Source organism: Diabrotica undecimpunctata, chromosome 7, assembly GCF_040954645.1.
Source record: "Diabrotica undecimpunctata isolate CICGRU chromosome 7, icDiaUnde3, whole genome shotgun sequence".
NCBI classification, from domain to species: domain Eukaryota; kingdom Metazoa; phylum Arthropoda; class Insecta; order Coleoptera; family Chrysomelidae; genus Diabrotica; species Diabrotica undecimpunctata.
Genome location: NC_092809.1, coordinates 49653493 through 49667462, shown reverse-complemented (window position 1 = coordinate 49667462; position 13970 = coordinate 49653493). Strand labels below are relative to the sequence as shown.

At 33.9% G+C, this 13970-nt stretch overlaps 1 protein-coding gene and 1 long non-coding RNA gene across 2 annotated transcripts; one reads left to right on the top strand and one right to left on the bottom strand.

Moving 5' to 3' along the window:
* Nucleotides 1-2251: 2251 nt before the first annotated feature.
* Nucleotides 2252-4453, bottom strand: LOC140446718 (uncharacterized). Its single transcript, XR_011951489.1, has 3 exons — nucleotides 4031-4453; nucleotides 3783-3974; nucleotides 2252-3727 (listed from the first exon to the last, which is right to left on the bottom strand). It is a non-coding gene; the product is annotated as an uncharacterized lncRNA (long non-coding RNA).
* A 289-nt stretch (nucleotides 4454-4742) lies between these two features.
* Nucleotides 4743-5625, top strand: LOC140445306 (protein lethal(2)essential for life-like). Its single transcript, XM_072537271.1, has one exon. It carries the CDS (start codon nucleotides 4874-4876, stop codon nucleotides 5414-5416), a length of 543 nt encoding a protein of 180 aa, XP_072393372.1. The 5' UTR covers nucleotides 4743-4873; the 3' UTR covers nucleotides 5417-5625.
* The last annotated feature ends 8345 nt before the right edge of the window (nucleotides 5626-13970 follow it).

Sequence of the window (13970 nt, the reverse complement as noted above, 5' to 3'; positions counted from 1 at the left end):
TGAGTGAGTTAGAGGCCGGGAGGGTAGTGCCATCAGCTCCTCCCTGTCACAGCCGCCCCTGGCTACTCTGTCCATAATTAAATTGAAATACTGGAAAACAGTAATATACCTATATGATACAGTTTTCATTTTAGAAGTATATTGCGTTTCTTTTACTTTTTTATTATGAATATTTCCAAATTGATATCTTTATCAGTCAAAGTAGTATTAAAAGTTCTCGGCATTTTGTTTTAAATATAAGTACATACATTTTTGAATTTCTATATCCCTTTCGTCTATTATTTTATATTGCTATCATGTATTCTAGAAATATACTACGGATATCCTTTTATTAGTATTTCACTATTCTTAAAAAAAATTCTCAATTTTTTCGTTATAATACGAAGTAGGTACCTACGCATGGTATTTTAGTTATGTAGTTACTATAAAGTAGTGATTAAACATAAATTGGAAAAAGTTTGACTACTTTATTTGACGTTTCGGTTTTTAAGTAGGTCGTTTTATTTTGTTTTCAGATAGTATTAATCAATTAAAGTAGTTCCAACTATACAGTTGCGAGTAATTTCCATTCTATAGTAATTACAAAATATTTATAATTCTGGAAGAAAGAACTCAAATGATAGGAAAATGACAGCGGTTAGACGTAGCTAAATAGTTTGGAATATACAGGGATGAGTGCCTTAAGAACCGGCAAAATAACGCAAAAGATAGAAAACATAATAAGTTGTGAAATAAAAAGAGATGAAAGTAGTAGAGGTGGGAAATTATCGATAGAAACCTCTAATTTACATTACATTACATTACTACTATCGAAAGTTTCCCACCTTTAGACGTTAGCTTATGAGCTGGTTGACTTCAGTCATAGTAATACGTATCACGTAATATAAGTAAAAATAGTTCAAGTACGAGTATGTTTTTATCCAAAATTAAAGTATTGATCAATAATAAACTGTGATTTGAGACGTCGCATACACTCAATACAGAATTATCATAGCTTGTTATTCTGTATTTATCAAATTACTACTAATTAAACTGTTTACTTACATTTGCTTTATTGCCTTCAATCAGTTTTTACTTTATGCGAAATTTAAAAAATGTTAATGTTCGACGTCATACTTGTAATATTATGACTGAAGTCAACTAGCTCATAAGCTAACGTCTAAAGGTGGGAAACTATCGATAGTCCTTATGTAATTTAATGTAAATTAGAGGTTTCTATCGATAATTTCCCACCTCTACTACTTTCATCTCTTTTTATTTCACAACGTATTATGTTCTCTATCTTTTGCGTTATTCTGCCGGTTCTTAAGGCACTCATCACTGTATATATTTAGGAAATTGTAAAGTCAAAAATGTACTGGCAGTAATAGCAAAAGAAATAAAAACATTGATTTTCTCGAAACATGTGACATAAATTGTATATTTAAAACAAATAAAAGAAACAATAGGTAGTAGAAAACACATACAAAATGGACCGAATATACTACTAATACAAATACAAACATACAGATACAAATTTGGTATTTTTAAAAAGTGCTGGTATTTTTACATGTTTCTACAGTAATATTTTGTTTTTATATATTTCTTGCCGTCCGATTCGGCGGAGTAGTAGCCAGTACCAGTTACCAGCGAACCCTATTACGACCGAATACAGAACGAAGATTATCGAATGTTCAGGCACAGTATATTGCTTATAAAGAATCAGTAGGTTCACTCTGCCGCCAGTCCTTTGTTCTTCATGTTCCATTTTTTTCACGCGCATTACTTCCACGCGCAGATAAATTCCAGTTTTTGATACACTGCTCAATATAATTTTTAATACACTGCTCGAAAATAAATAGGAAAAAAGTGACTTGTGGCGAAATAAAATTTAATTAGATTTTCGGAATAATGAATACTTTCCTAAATTTAGCGTTTTCGACAATTATCAATAGTTTCCCAAAATAATTATTACTGTTTGTCCTTCAAAATGTATTATGTTGAATCCATCAGTTTTGATTAATCGAATATTAATTTTTTGTATTCATTAGAAAATCACACTGTATTCACTGTTACTGGTGAGAAATCTCATAAAACGAAGAGCTAATGAGGAAACTAATTTCTATAGATGAAAAAATAATAATACATTCGAATTATAAATTATATTTTGAAAATTTGAATTTTACAATACCAGTTATAATAAAAATAGGATTATAAAAACACAAGTAGCGAACTATGAATACAAGTTAGAATAGAATATATATGTAGTTTCACAATCACAACTTATTAATAACAAAATAATGAAATGAAAAAAGTCATATAGCCTAAAGATCCCACTGTAGGATCACTACGTTCATAACGTAGTTAGTCAAACTCATATTTTTACGTACATTTAAAATTGGAAGAATCTATCTATATAAAAGGCTAGGATGAAAAGTCACACTGTTTATTCAGTAAGGTAACTACGCCACCTAGAAAAGAAATCTGAACTACCAACATCTACCAAAATTAAATGTAATTAATTAAAAGCTGTAAAAACGCTGTTGAGGCAGAAAAAATACACTTTCGACATTGGAGCGTGTGATACGTTAAATGAAAGGGCACTACACAGTATCTTCAATATTAATGAACGTATAGCGACATACGAGATATGATAGGGTACTATGAATAAAAATAGATTTACCATAAGACAAATTTTGATTTTTTGACTTAAAGAAGGCCTCAGGTTCAGTACAAAATAAACAACTGATTGAATCCTAACATGCGACATGGCAAATGAAAGGGGAGGATATAATGAATATATTCAGATAGAAAAAATAAACAAGGCGACTATTAAAAGGGCACTACGCAGTATCTTCAATATTAATGAACGTATAACGACATACGAGATATGATAGGGTACTATGAATAAAAATAGATTTACCATATGACAAATTTTGATTTTTTGACTTAAAGAAGGCCTCAGGTTAGGTACAAAATAAACAACTGATTGAATCCTAACATGCGACATGGCAAATGAAAGGGGAGGATATAACGAATATATTCAGATAGAAAAAATAAACAAGGCGACTATTAAAAGGGCACTACACAGTAAATTCAATATTAATGAACGTATAACGACATACGAGATATGATAGGGTACTATGAATAAAAATAGATTTACCATATGACAAATTTTGATTTTTTGACTTAAAGAAGGCCTCAGGTTCAGTACAAAATAAACAACTGATTGAATCCTAACATGCGACATGGCAAATGAAAGGGGAGGATATAATGAATATATTCAGATAGAAAAAATAAACAAGGCGACTATTAAAAGGGCACTACGCAGTATCTTCAATATTAATGAACGTATAACGACATACGAGATATGATAGGGTACTATGAATAAAAATAGATTTACCATATGACAAATTTGCCATTACAGCTTAGTAAGACCCATCTAGATTTTTGAAGTAACTTCATAAAACCAGCACATAAACAATTAAAACGTTAGACTCCAATTTCAAGCATTAAGCTTAGGAAGAGGCTGTATAAAATCTACCCAGACAAATGCTCTATTAGCCAAAATAGATGAATTATTTCTAGAGTTTAGATTTAGACAGTTATCTACCAAATTCATGGCCAAAACTTACAATTTCCCACAAATATCCAACAATTAGTTTTAAAAATATATGCATACCTTCAATTCTATATGTCAATGATTCCGGAGTACTCGCAAATGTTTGTAACTTCTCCACAGGTGTGCCTACAAAATTACAAAAATGAGTTCTCTCATTATTCACCTGAAAGAAAGAACATACCTTGAACTGGAATGTTTAATCTCACAAGATGAATAGATGGTTTTGCGTTTTTTTTTCAACCTGCTTTTAAGCATTCCTGCAAAGGCAGGTTCCTCAAAATGTAAACTGCATATTCTAAAGTGATCATAACAATATTGAGCACTGTACATGGCAAGTTTTTCACATTGAACAATTTTCTTCCATTCTGCAAACCTAAAAATACATTACCGATGAGGTCAATTATATTAAATAGAGAATTTAGTTCTTACCGATTTTCATCCTTGGGAAACCTGAAGAAACTCAAGTTCAAGTTGTTATGGTCCCTGGAATTTTTTCTACATACACAGCAATAATAAACACTTGTTTTAGCTGAATTCATCATAATCCGTCGTTTAAAATAATAAAACCACTTAGAAAACTGGAGAAATATCACAGTAATATGTATTAAAAACGAAATAAACTTATAAAACCAACTAAATAACAACAAATAAATGAAATTTATATATAAATTACTGAAATAACTGTAATTTCTAGTTTCACAGCATAAACACAAACACGTGTTTGGGTAAAATCAATGTTGCCAAATGTAATCAATCAATGGATAGATACTTATGATTAATTATTTGAGAATATATTAAGTCAATTAGGCAATATGATTTTTCAAACTTTAGAAGTGTGTATAGTGGCTATGTAAAGAATTTTACCATTTATGAAATTTATTTTCCTCTTTTTGAAGAACTTCTATAATAATTAGTTTATTATAAATTTGAAATATTCTTTGAAACTGATGGAATATTTTAAATCTTGCAACAGCGGCATTTTTCGCCAAATCTATTGCGCATATCTTCCAGGAGTGGATTCGAAATTGGAACCGTGAAAATGCGAGAGTGAACTTACTGATTCTTTTTAAGCAATATACTGTGGTTCAGGACTATTCTAGTGACAGTGTACACGGGTTATAAAAGGTGCTCCTCTAGCGCGGAGAATTAGAATCAGTTCAAATCTCACCAAGAAATTTAAGTATAATATATATATTTTACGCGAAAGTGCAAAGCGAATTTTGATTACAAAAAGTTTTGAGTTTTTTTTGTAAAAAACAGTAAAGTGTAAAAATGTCTCTTCTACCATATTTGTTTGGCGATGTATCCTACAACAGACCATCAAGGCTTTTTGATCAACATTTTGGAATGGCTTTGGAACCTGAAGATCTGTTTCAACCGGCGTCCAGACATTTCCTCAGATGTCCCGCTGGTTACATGAGGAACTGGAGGTCTGCAGCGTCTGGAAATGATTCTGGCTCTACAGTAGATTACGGTAAAGACCAGTTCGCAGCCAATCTAGACGTCCAGCAATTCAAACCCGAAGAAATTTCTGTAAAAGTAACAGGAGAGCGAGAGGTTACCATTGAAGGAAAACACGAAGAAAAAGAGGACGACCATGGTCATGTTTACAGACACTTCATCAGAAGATATGTGTTACCCAAAAATTACGATATGGGTAAAATTGAGTCCAAGCTGTCTTCAGATGGCGTCCTTTCAATTATTGCTCCCAAAGTTGCGAATGGATCCTTACCACACAAGAGTATTACTGTGGAACAAACTGGCAAGCCGGTTAAAGCAGTAGAAGAAAAAAAGCAAGCTGTTGAGAAAAAGTAAAATATTAAATTTTTTTTTTCGTTTATTCGCATTAATTTGAACTCGATTTTATGTTAATTTTATCAATGTTTTTTTTGTTTTTGTGTCGATATTTCCAATATTCTTTAAGATATTGCAGGTCATGTAAAATTATAAAATATGTGTAAGACTGATTTCAACCAAATATTTTTACATTTTGCTAAATTTTTTAATAAAACTAGTAATAAAAATTTGTTGTTTTAATTATGTACCTGATTTATTATCATTTGGAGTGTTGATGGTCATTTAGAATCTTTTTTTGTACTTTTTTTTTCATCTAAAAACATTTGAACGAAAAAGGTAGTTTTATCCATTTGACTTAAAGATCGAAATTAAGTATATGACTAAATAAAATTTACTGATTGAAAATCATACTATTAAACATTTTTGAAATTTAAACTTCCTATTTAATTCTAATGCCATTTTCACTGCGAACAATAAAATTTAAGTCGCTGGCATGATAACTCATAGAATTATTTTGTGGTATTTTAAATATTTAGGACTTCACAATATTTGTAGAATCTAATTGTTGCAATACTGTTAAGTTGTTTACATAATATTTATTATGAGCAAAATTTTGATCACACTGGTTGTACCAATAAAAGCCGTTGTTTTATTTTATTTAATTTTCATTTGGTATTGCTTTTTGTACTTTATCCTCAGTCTCATCAACTAATACCAGCTCCACTACATATAAGTGGAAAAATTCAATATGGTATTATTTTTATTAACAAAAGTTCGTAAAGAGTTATAAATGTACCAGGTTTGTCTTATTTTTATCCCGTTGTATATTTTAATATTGCTGCAAAATATATATTTCCATGCCTTTCAATATCTTAGTAGTTCAATTTGGTTTTAAGATATACTCTTACAAGTCGCTGTTTTTCTTGTACCCTTAATCCAAGACATTTTTCTTCATTATTTTAGTGAGAATTTAGTGACATTTATTTCTACATCCCTCTACCTACACACACATGAGTTCATCCCAACCCCTAGGAACATGAGTGTACCACTGCTAGTCAGTGGGACCCTCATGTCCGAAGATCAGACCGGTCACGTTCCAAAAGAGCTAATCTTTTTGGCTCGGTACCTATCTGACCCCCAGGTTTTTCCTCCACCCCTCCTCTACGTCTGACATACGCAGAGGAGGCTATGAACTATTACGGCGGGCGATTTTGGGAAAAGAAAACACCCTCCGTTTTTCTTGACTTGTGGTTAGGCCACCTGACTATAGGGGTAGCTTAGTGTAGCTTTTCTCCCTATTTACTTTACTGAGTTTAATTTTTGCATGTCTTTGGGCTCTGTGTCCCGGAAAAAAATGTGTGTTCGATCAGGGGGTCGGCAGCAGGCTGACGGCCCCCTGTTCGGAAGTTGTGTGCTCGATCAAACAGTCGCCAATTTGGCAAAAACTAGTTTTGGTCTCCTTGCCGGCTGACTGATCGATGGGTCTGGCCATCAAGCCCGTGCTTGTCGCACACGGCCTCTATGCTCAGGTTTCGCGTTTGCCTAGGGCAATTGGTCCTGAAGGGTTTTGCCTGAAGGGCATGCCTGAGGGGCCTTTGCCTGATGGGCTTTAATGACGTGTGGATCTGTGTCCAGCTATTTTTATATCTTTAAAGTTAACAGTTTGTTTGTTAGTGGGGATTTTGGGTGAAAATAATAGGGGTAGGGTTAAGGGTGGGTGGGATGTGCATTCCCAAGTGTATAATGTTCTCACACATCCAGTGTATATGTTTTTTTGGATTTTTTGTTTTTTTGTTTTAACTGGTTAGTGAAAATAAAATAAATAACTAAAATATGACAAATCATAATAAAAATGGGGTGGTGGTTGGGAGTTAAGGGTATTTTTTTGGTGAGCATACGCTCATTTTTTTGGTTTTTTGATTTTTTTTTTTGGATCTCTACCTCTACCTACAGATCATTTAACTCTTTTAAAGTGTGACGTTAACTGAAACGTTATAGACCTAACCAAAGATCCTAAGTAAAGTTTTTTACCCCCTCAATGCTCTATTCGTCTTTTGTTAAATTTTGTAGCTGTTTTATTTGTGTGATTTACTTGATTGCATATATTTTGTTTTGGCATAATTGATTTGAATGCCTTTGTTTTATGCAGCTCGTTCTATTTGATTGAATGTATCTATCATTTCTTTTCTTGACCTTGCGATTATATCATCATCATCTGCAAACGCTAGTATTTGCACACTTTTATTAATTATTGTTCCTCGAGTATTGACTGTTGCCTCTCTCATTATTTTCTCGAACATGATGTTGAACAAGATGCATAATAGGTCGTGTCCCTGACGTAGTCCCCTTTTCACATCTATTGTTTCGGTTAATTCCTTTTATATCCGGATTTTACTTTCTATTTTTAGAGTTTCTTTTATCAATACTATTCGTTGTGTTGGTATATTAAATTCTTTCTGTGTTTGTAGTAAGAATTCTCGATTTGTATTGTCAAATGCGTTTTCGAAGTCTATGAAGAGATGATGTGTGTCGATGTTATACTCATTTGTTTTGTCAAGGATCTATCGTAGAACAAATATCGGGTCTATCGGCAACTATCGGTTTCAGTCCGCAGAAGCCACATTGGTATTTGCCAACTTTTTTTCAGCGAGTGGGCTAAGCCTTTCATAAATAATATTGGATATTATTTTGTATGCTGCGTTCAACGGCGTAATTTTACGATAGTTTCCACATTCTAACTGGTCTCCTTTTTTATGTAATGGTACAATAATACCGCTATTCCACCCCGCTGGTAACTTCTTATTCAACCGTATCTTTATTATCAGTTCATGTATTATTTTCAGTAATCTGTCTCTTCCTTCTTTTAGTAGTTCCGATGATATTTGATCCGATCCCGGTGATTTATTCTTCTCTAATTTGTCTACTGCTGTTCTAATCTCGGCCATTTTTTGTGAACTCTTTTTTTCTCCCTCCCTCAAGTTTTTCCTTAAAATGATCTATCCATCTTCTTAGTATTTCTTGCTATTCTATCAATATATTACCATCCTTATCTCTACACATCGTTCTTGGTTTGGATTCTTGTCTGCTTTTGTTCAGTTTCTGGTAAAACTTTCTTATTTCTAATGGCTTACTTAGTTATGTAGTTCTTGAAAGTCATTGTTCATATTTTTTCATTTCTTTCTTCGGCGGATTTTCTTTTCTTCTTTACGTAGTTGTTTATATTACTCCTCTGCTTGTTGGGTTCTGTGCCCCTGTTGTATCAGTAAATATGCTCTGTTTTTTTCTGGTACAATCTGATATTCTTCATCAAGCTGGTCATTCGTTCCTGTTCTTCTTTGTTTACCTTTCGTACCTAGTACTCCTTCAGCTGCTTCTCTTATGTTTCTGCGTTCTTCCCACTCCCCATTTATGTTTTCACGTTTTAGTCTGTTTTCTAGTTTGATGTTTATTATTTTCTTTACATTCTCTATTTTTATTCGTATCTTTGAGTCCTTCTTCATTTTTTCGTTCATGTTTAGAATCTCTATTCCTTTTTATGTTTGAAATTCTGGCCCTTAACCTACTTTCGATCAGGTAGTGATCAGAATCCGTATTTGCCTCTCTCCTGGTGCGGACATTTATTATATTCGATTCGATTGGTGTCTTGCGTCTGCCGTAACATGATCTATCATAATATTTGCTGTAAGTCTGTCTAAGGTAAGGTAATGTCCAGGTGCCTTTGTGTATATCTTATCGAACGAAGTATGTGCTGGCTATCACTATGTTTTGTGATCTTGCTAGGTTTATTAACCCATTGCCATTGTGATTTAATTGCCCATGGAGATTGTGCTTACCTAGTGTGGGTTGATTATGTGCATGGCTGGTATGCGGACTCTAATTCATCACAAAACTCTTCTTTAACTTCATCTTCTTTTTCCTTTGTCGGGGCATGCGCAATAATTAGATTATGGTTGAAAAAACATTCTGTACACGTACAACATAATGAGTTGTAGATAAATTATTTTCTATGCTATTTCTTCTCCCCCTAATTTTATCTTACATCTTCTTCATATCAGAAATATCCGACGTGGACGATTACCATTGTGAAGACTTCTCGATTTTCTGCCACGTAATATAATTGTCCTATATTTGATATCTGAGTCCGTTCACGAATGTTTTTTAACCAAGAAAACTGTTTTCTTTTACGGCCTTCTATTTTGAGTGTAAGAATCAGTTGTAGTATTCTATATCGATTTCCCCTCACTATATGTCCCAGATAAAACACTTTCCGACCTTTAACAGTATTTAGCAATACTCTATGATTGTTAACAAAAGCTTAATCATCGCAAACCACAAAACATTGCTACATGGAATGTCCGTAGTCTTTTACAGCCGGGCAAACAAACTATTCTGGAGAAGGAACTGGAATGAACCAATATTTCTGTTGCCGGGCTCTCCGAACTTCACTTCCGTAGCGAGGGCCACTAGACACCTAATTTGGGACATTTCATGTGTTTTCCCGGCAACAATATCAAAGTATCAATGGTGTTAGATTTTGGGTTTCAAAATCTCTTTATATACTGGGCTATCGAGCTATTATTCGTATTATTTCCTTAAGACGGAATGTATCCCCCTCTATTATTTATTTGGTTCAGGTATATCGCCTACCTCAACTGCTGATGGTGATACATCTGAATCTTTTTTCAACGAGCTGGAGTCATATATCCAAAATATTCCAAATAAAGAAATCGCTATCATCAAATTAAACTCAAAAATCGGTGTTGCTGTGGCAGACGAACATATACGAAATGTTGTGGGCAGATATGGAATAGGTGAACGTAATTCAAGAGGAGACCGACTGTCTTATCCAGTTCTGCGTTGACATTGATTTGGCAATAATAAACTTTGTGCATTGTATAAGCACCACCCCAGAAGATTGTACACTTGGATCTCATTATTGGACGACACCGAAATCAGATCGATTAAAGCATGTGATTAGGTCCAAAATAAGAGAATATCACAAATAAAAGATACACAACAATTTAAAAGCCAATGTACTGAAAGATTGAAAAATATGTTACGATACATCGGCACTCATGATTCCGAAAATATATAGCTACCTTTTAAAAATACCTTGATACAGATCTCGACTCACCGCGAGGCACAGTCTAATGCAGACTCAACCGGACCAAAAAAAATATGGATGTCTGCAGATACTTTTGACCTCATTGAAAAACGTAGAAAAGTTAAAATTGCTGGAATTAAGAACTCTCTTAGGAATTCCCAGTACCGACAGCTTTCTAGAACTATTCATTCAGGCTGCTTGTAGACGAGACAAGAGCAAGCATATAGCCAAAAAAAAAACAGTGAGATTCAATAACATGCCGACACAAATAACACCAAAGAACTCTTTGATTAAGTCAGACTTCTTCTTCTTTTTTTTAGGTGTCGTGTCCGTATTCAGACGTTGGCCATCATTATGTTTACAATTTCCTAAAACCGTCCTCTATCGGCTGCTGAGCGAAATAATTCTTCTACTGTGGTACCACACCATTGTCTAATAATACGCAGTCATGAAAGTTTCTTTCGACCAATCCGTCTCTTTTCCTCCACTTTTTCTTGTGTTATAAGGCGAAGTAAATGGTATTTGGGTCCCTTAATTATATGGCCGAAGTATTCGGTTGTTCTTCTCTTTACGATGTTCGTGAGGAAGCATTGTGAATTCATCATTTTAAGAATATCTTTATTGGAAGTGTGCGAAACCCATGATATTTTTAGGATCCGTCGATAGCACCACAATTCGAATGCTTCTAATTTGTTAAGCATTGTGGTTTTTAATGTCCATGTCTCACAACCATATAATTGGAGAGACCACACATAACATTTGTTATGACAGGTTTTTGTTATCGCAGATCCAAAGGTTGCCTGAATGAAACAATATGAAGAAATAAAAATATCGGAAAGGAAATGAAAGGCAGAATTTACAAAACAGTCATCAGACCAATAATGACATACGAGGTAGAAACACGACTCGACACAGAGAGGACAAAAAGGATGTTAGAAACAGCAAAGATGAAAACACTTTGATAGTAAAACAAGAAAAATTGATAGTAAAACATTATGGGACAGAGCTAGAAGTACAGATATACGACGTAGATGCAAGGTGGAAAACATCAAGGACTGGGTAAGAAATAGAAGAGTAGAATGGAACGATCGTATAAACCGAATGACATAAAATAGAGTAGTAAAGACGACAAGAGACCTTTCTCCAATAGAAAGACGATTAGTAGGAAGACTACGTAAACGATGGAACGACAATTTACTGGAGGCACATTGAAAAATAGACAGAGTCATGTCTCCATAAAAAGAAGAAGAAGAGGTTTCTGTCGCATGAAACTAGTTTCCAAGTCATAAAATCCTTACGTGATATTTCGATCCTGGTTATTATCTCTTCATTAGAGTCACAATTTACATTTAACCAGCTGCCGAGATATGCACGTTTGATGGGTAGTTACTCAGTACGACTATCTCCAATTTGGATAGTGGCTACTTGATTGTAATATAAGTATTTTAGCAGTATTATACCGTAGTAGTCAAATCCTGCTACCCGCAGGCAACTGAAAAGTGTATTGTGTTGTACTCGGTCGAATGCCTTCTCGAAGTCGATAAAACAAACATAAACGTTCTTTAGGAACTCACAGCTTTTTTGTAAGAGAACGTGCATACAAAATAGTGCCTCCCTAGTTCCGAGACCACTTCTAAATCCAAACTGCTTGTTACCCATTCTACAGAAGGAATACTCGGTTTTGTATAATTCGTAAAAGTATCTTAAGTGTGTAGCTCATCAAACTGATTAGTCTAAAATCGCTGTATTTGGTGGGCCTGCTTTTCTTTGGTAATGTTATAAACCGTGAATGTAACCAATCATCTGGTATTATTCATTTTTTGTAAATTTTTTTAAAGACGGTAGTTAAGTACGTAATGTTTTCCTCGTCCAAAAGTTTAAGTAGCTCAGCAAGGATCTGTTCTGGTCCAGATACACATTTGATAGTATCGAAATGTGGGCTATAAAACAAGCTATTAATAATTGTAGAATAGATTCGAGATATAGGCAACTAATATGTAATATATTATATGAAAACGCAACTATGATAGTGCAACTAGACGAAAATACAAATTTCATCCCCATTAAGAGAGGAGTTGGATAAGGCGAAGTAATATCTCCAAATCTTTTTAATCTAGCCCTAAAACACCTCTTCAAAACTATAAATTGGTCAACATATGGCATCAACGTTAGAGGAATTACAAATTATGATGGAGGAACTCGCAAACAGGTCCCAATACGTCGGCCTAAAAATGAACATAACAAAAACAATGACAAACGCAGATGACCACAGACGTATAACTATTAATGGCAATGAGGTCCAGAAATATATCTACCTAGGAAAAATTCTGAAACTTGACAAAGAGCACCAAAGTGAGGAAATCACTAAAAGAGCAAGATTGGCATGGGCAGAATTTGGAAAACGCAGTTGGATACTTAAGAACCGCAAAATATGTCAATAATTAAAGAGCAAAGTGTTCAAACAGTGCATCCTTCCTATTATGATATATGGATGTCAAACCTGGACCCTAGCCAAGGCAAATATGAATAAAGTAGTCACGACAGAAAGGGCAATGTCGGGTATACGACTGTCAGATAAAAAGAGTAAACAAATGTAGCTTCGCAGGTCACACTGCTAGACACAAAGACCAACGTTGGAAGGCCACAATAAAACATTGGAGACCTTACAAAAGTAGACGACCAAGAGGAAGACCACAGATGAGATGAGTAGATGACATAAAAAGAATAGTCAGAACAAATTGTAAGAATGTTGCTCAGGATAGAGATCGATGGAAGGATTTGGGAGAAGCCTACCTATGTGCCTATGTTCAAAAATAGACGATAGAAGTTTAAGAAGATATTTCGTAAATTTTATCATTTTTAGCGTTAGATATACGTGCTTTAACTCTAGGGTATCAATTGTTTATTGTTCGAATTCGGTTATCTCTTTTAGTGGTGTCCATGGTCTGTTACTTTTGTTGTTTAACATTTTACGTGCGTTACCTACTGATATTTCTACTGTCGCTCTGACTAATTGATGGCCGCTAGAATAGTGGATAATTTATTCAATATAATGACACATTTGATAATATATCTTTTATCGGTTATTATAAAATTCATTTAATTTTTGGTGTTACCCTCAGAGCTTTACTACGTTAAAAGAGTATACTCCATGCTAAAACTAATTCTCAAAACTTATAATGATCTAACAAGGAAAGGAAACTTCACACTATGCATAATGCCATAACGCCTGCATAACGCCTAATTCCACAACCCTTTTTGAGAACCTCGACTACCTAAGTTCTTAATTTTACAATCTATATGTCAATGTGAATACATTTTGCAAATCTATGTTATAAAAGAAAATGGCATTCATATCTTCAAAAATAAATTAAAAATATGGCTGGTCCAATTATTGTAATAATTCAAATCATAACTCTTAATTGATAATAAACTGTCGTGAATGAGCACCGGCGGATTTCAATGATG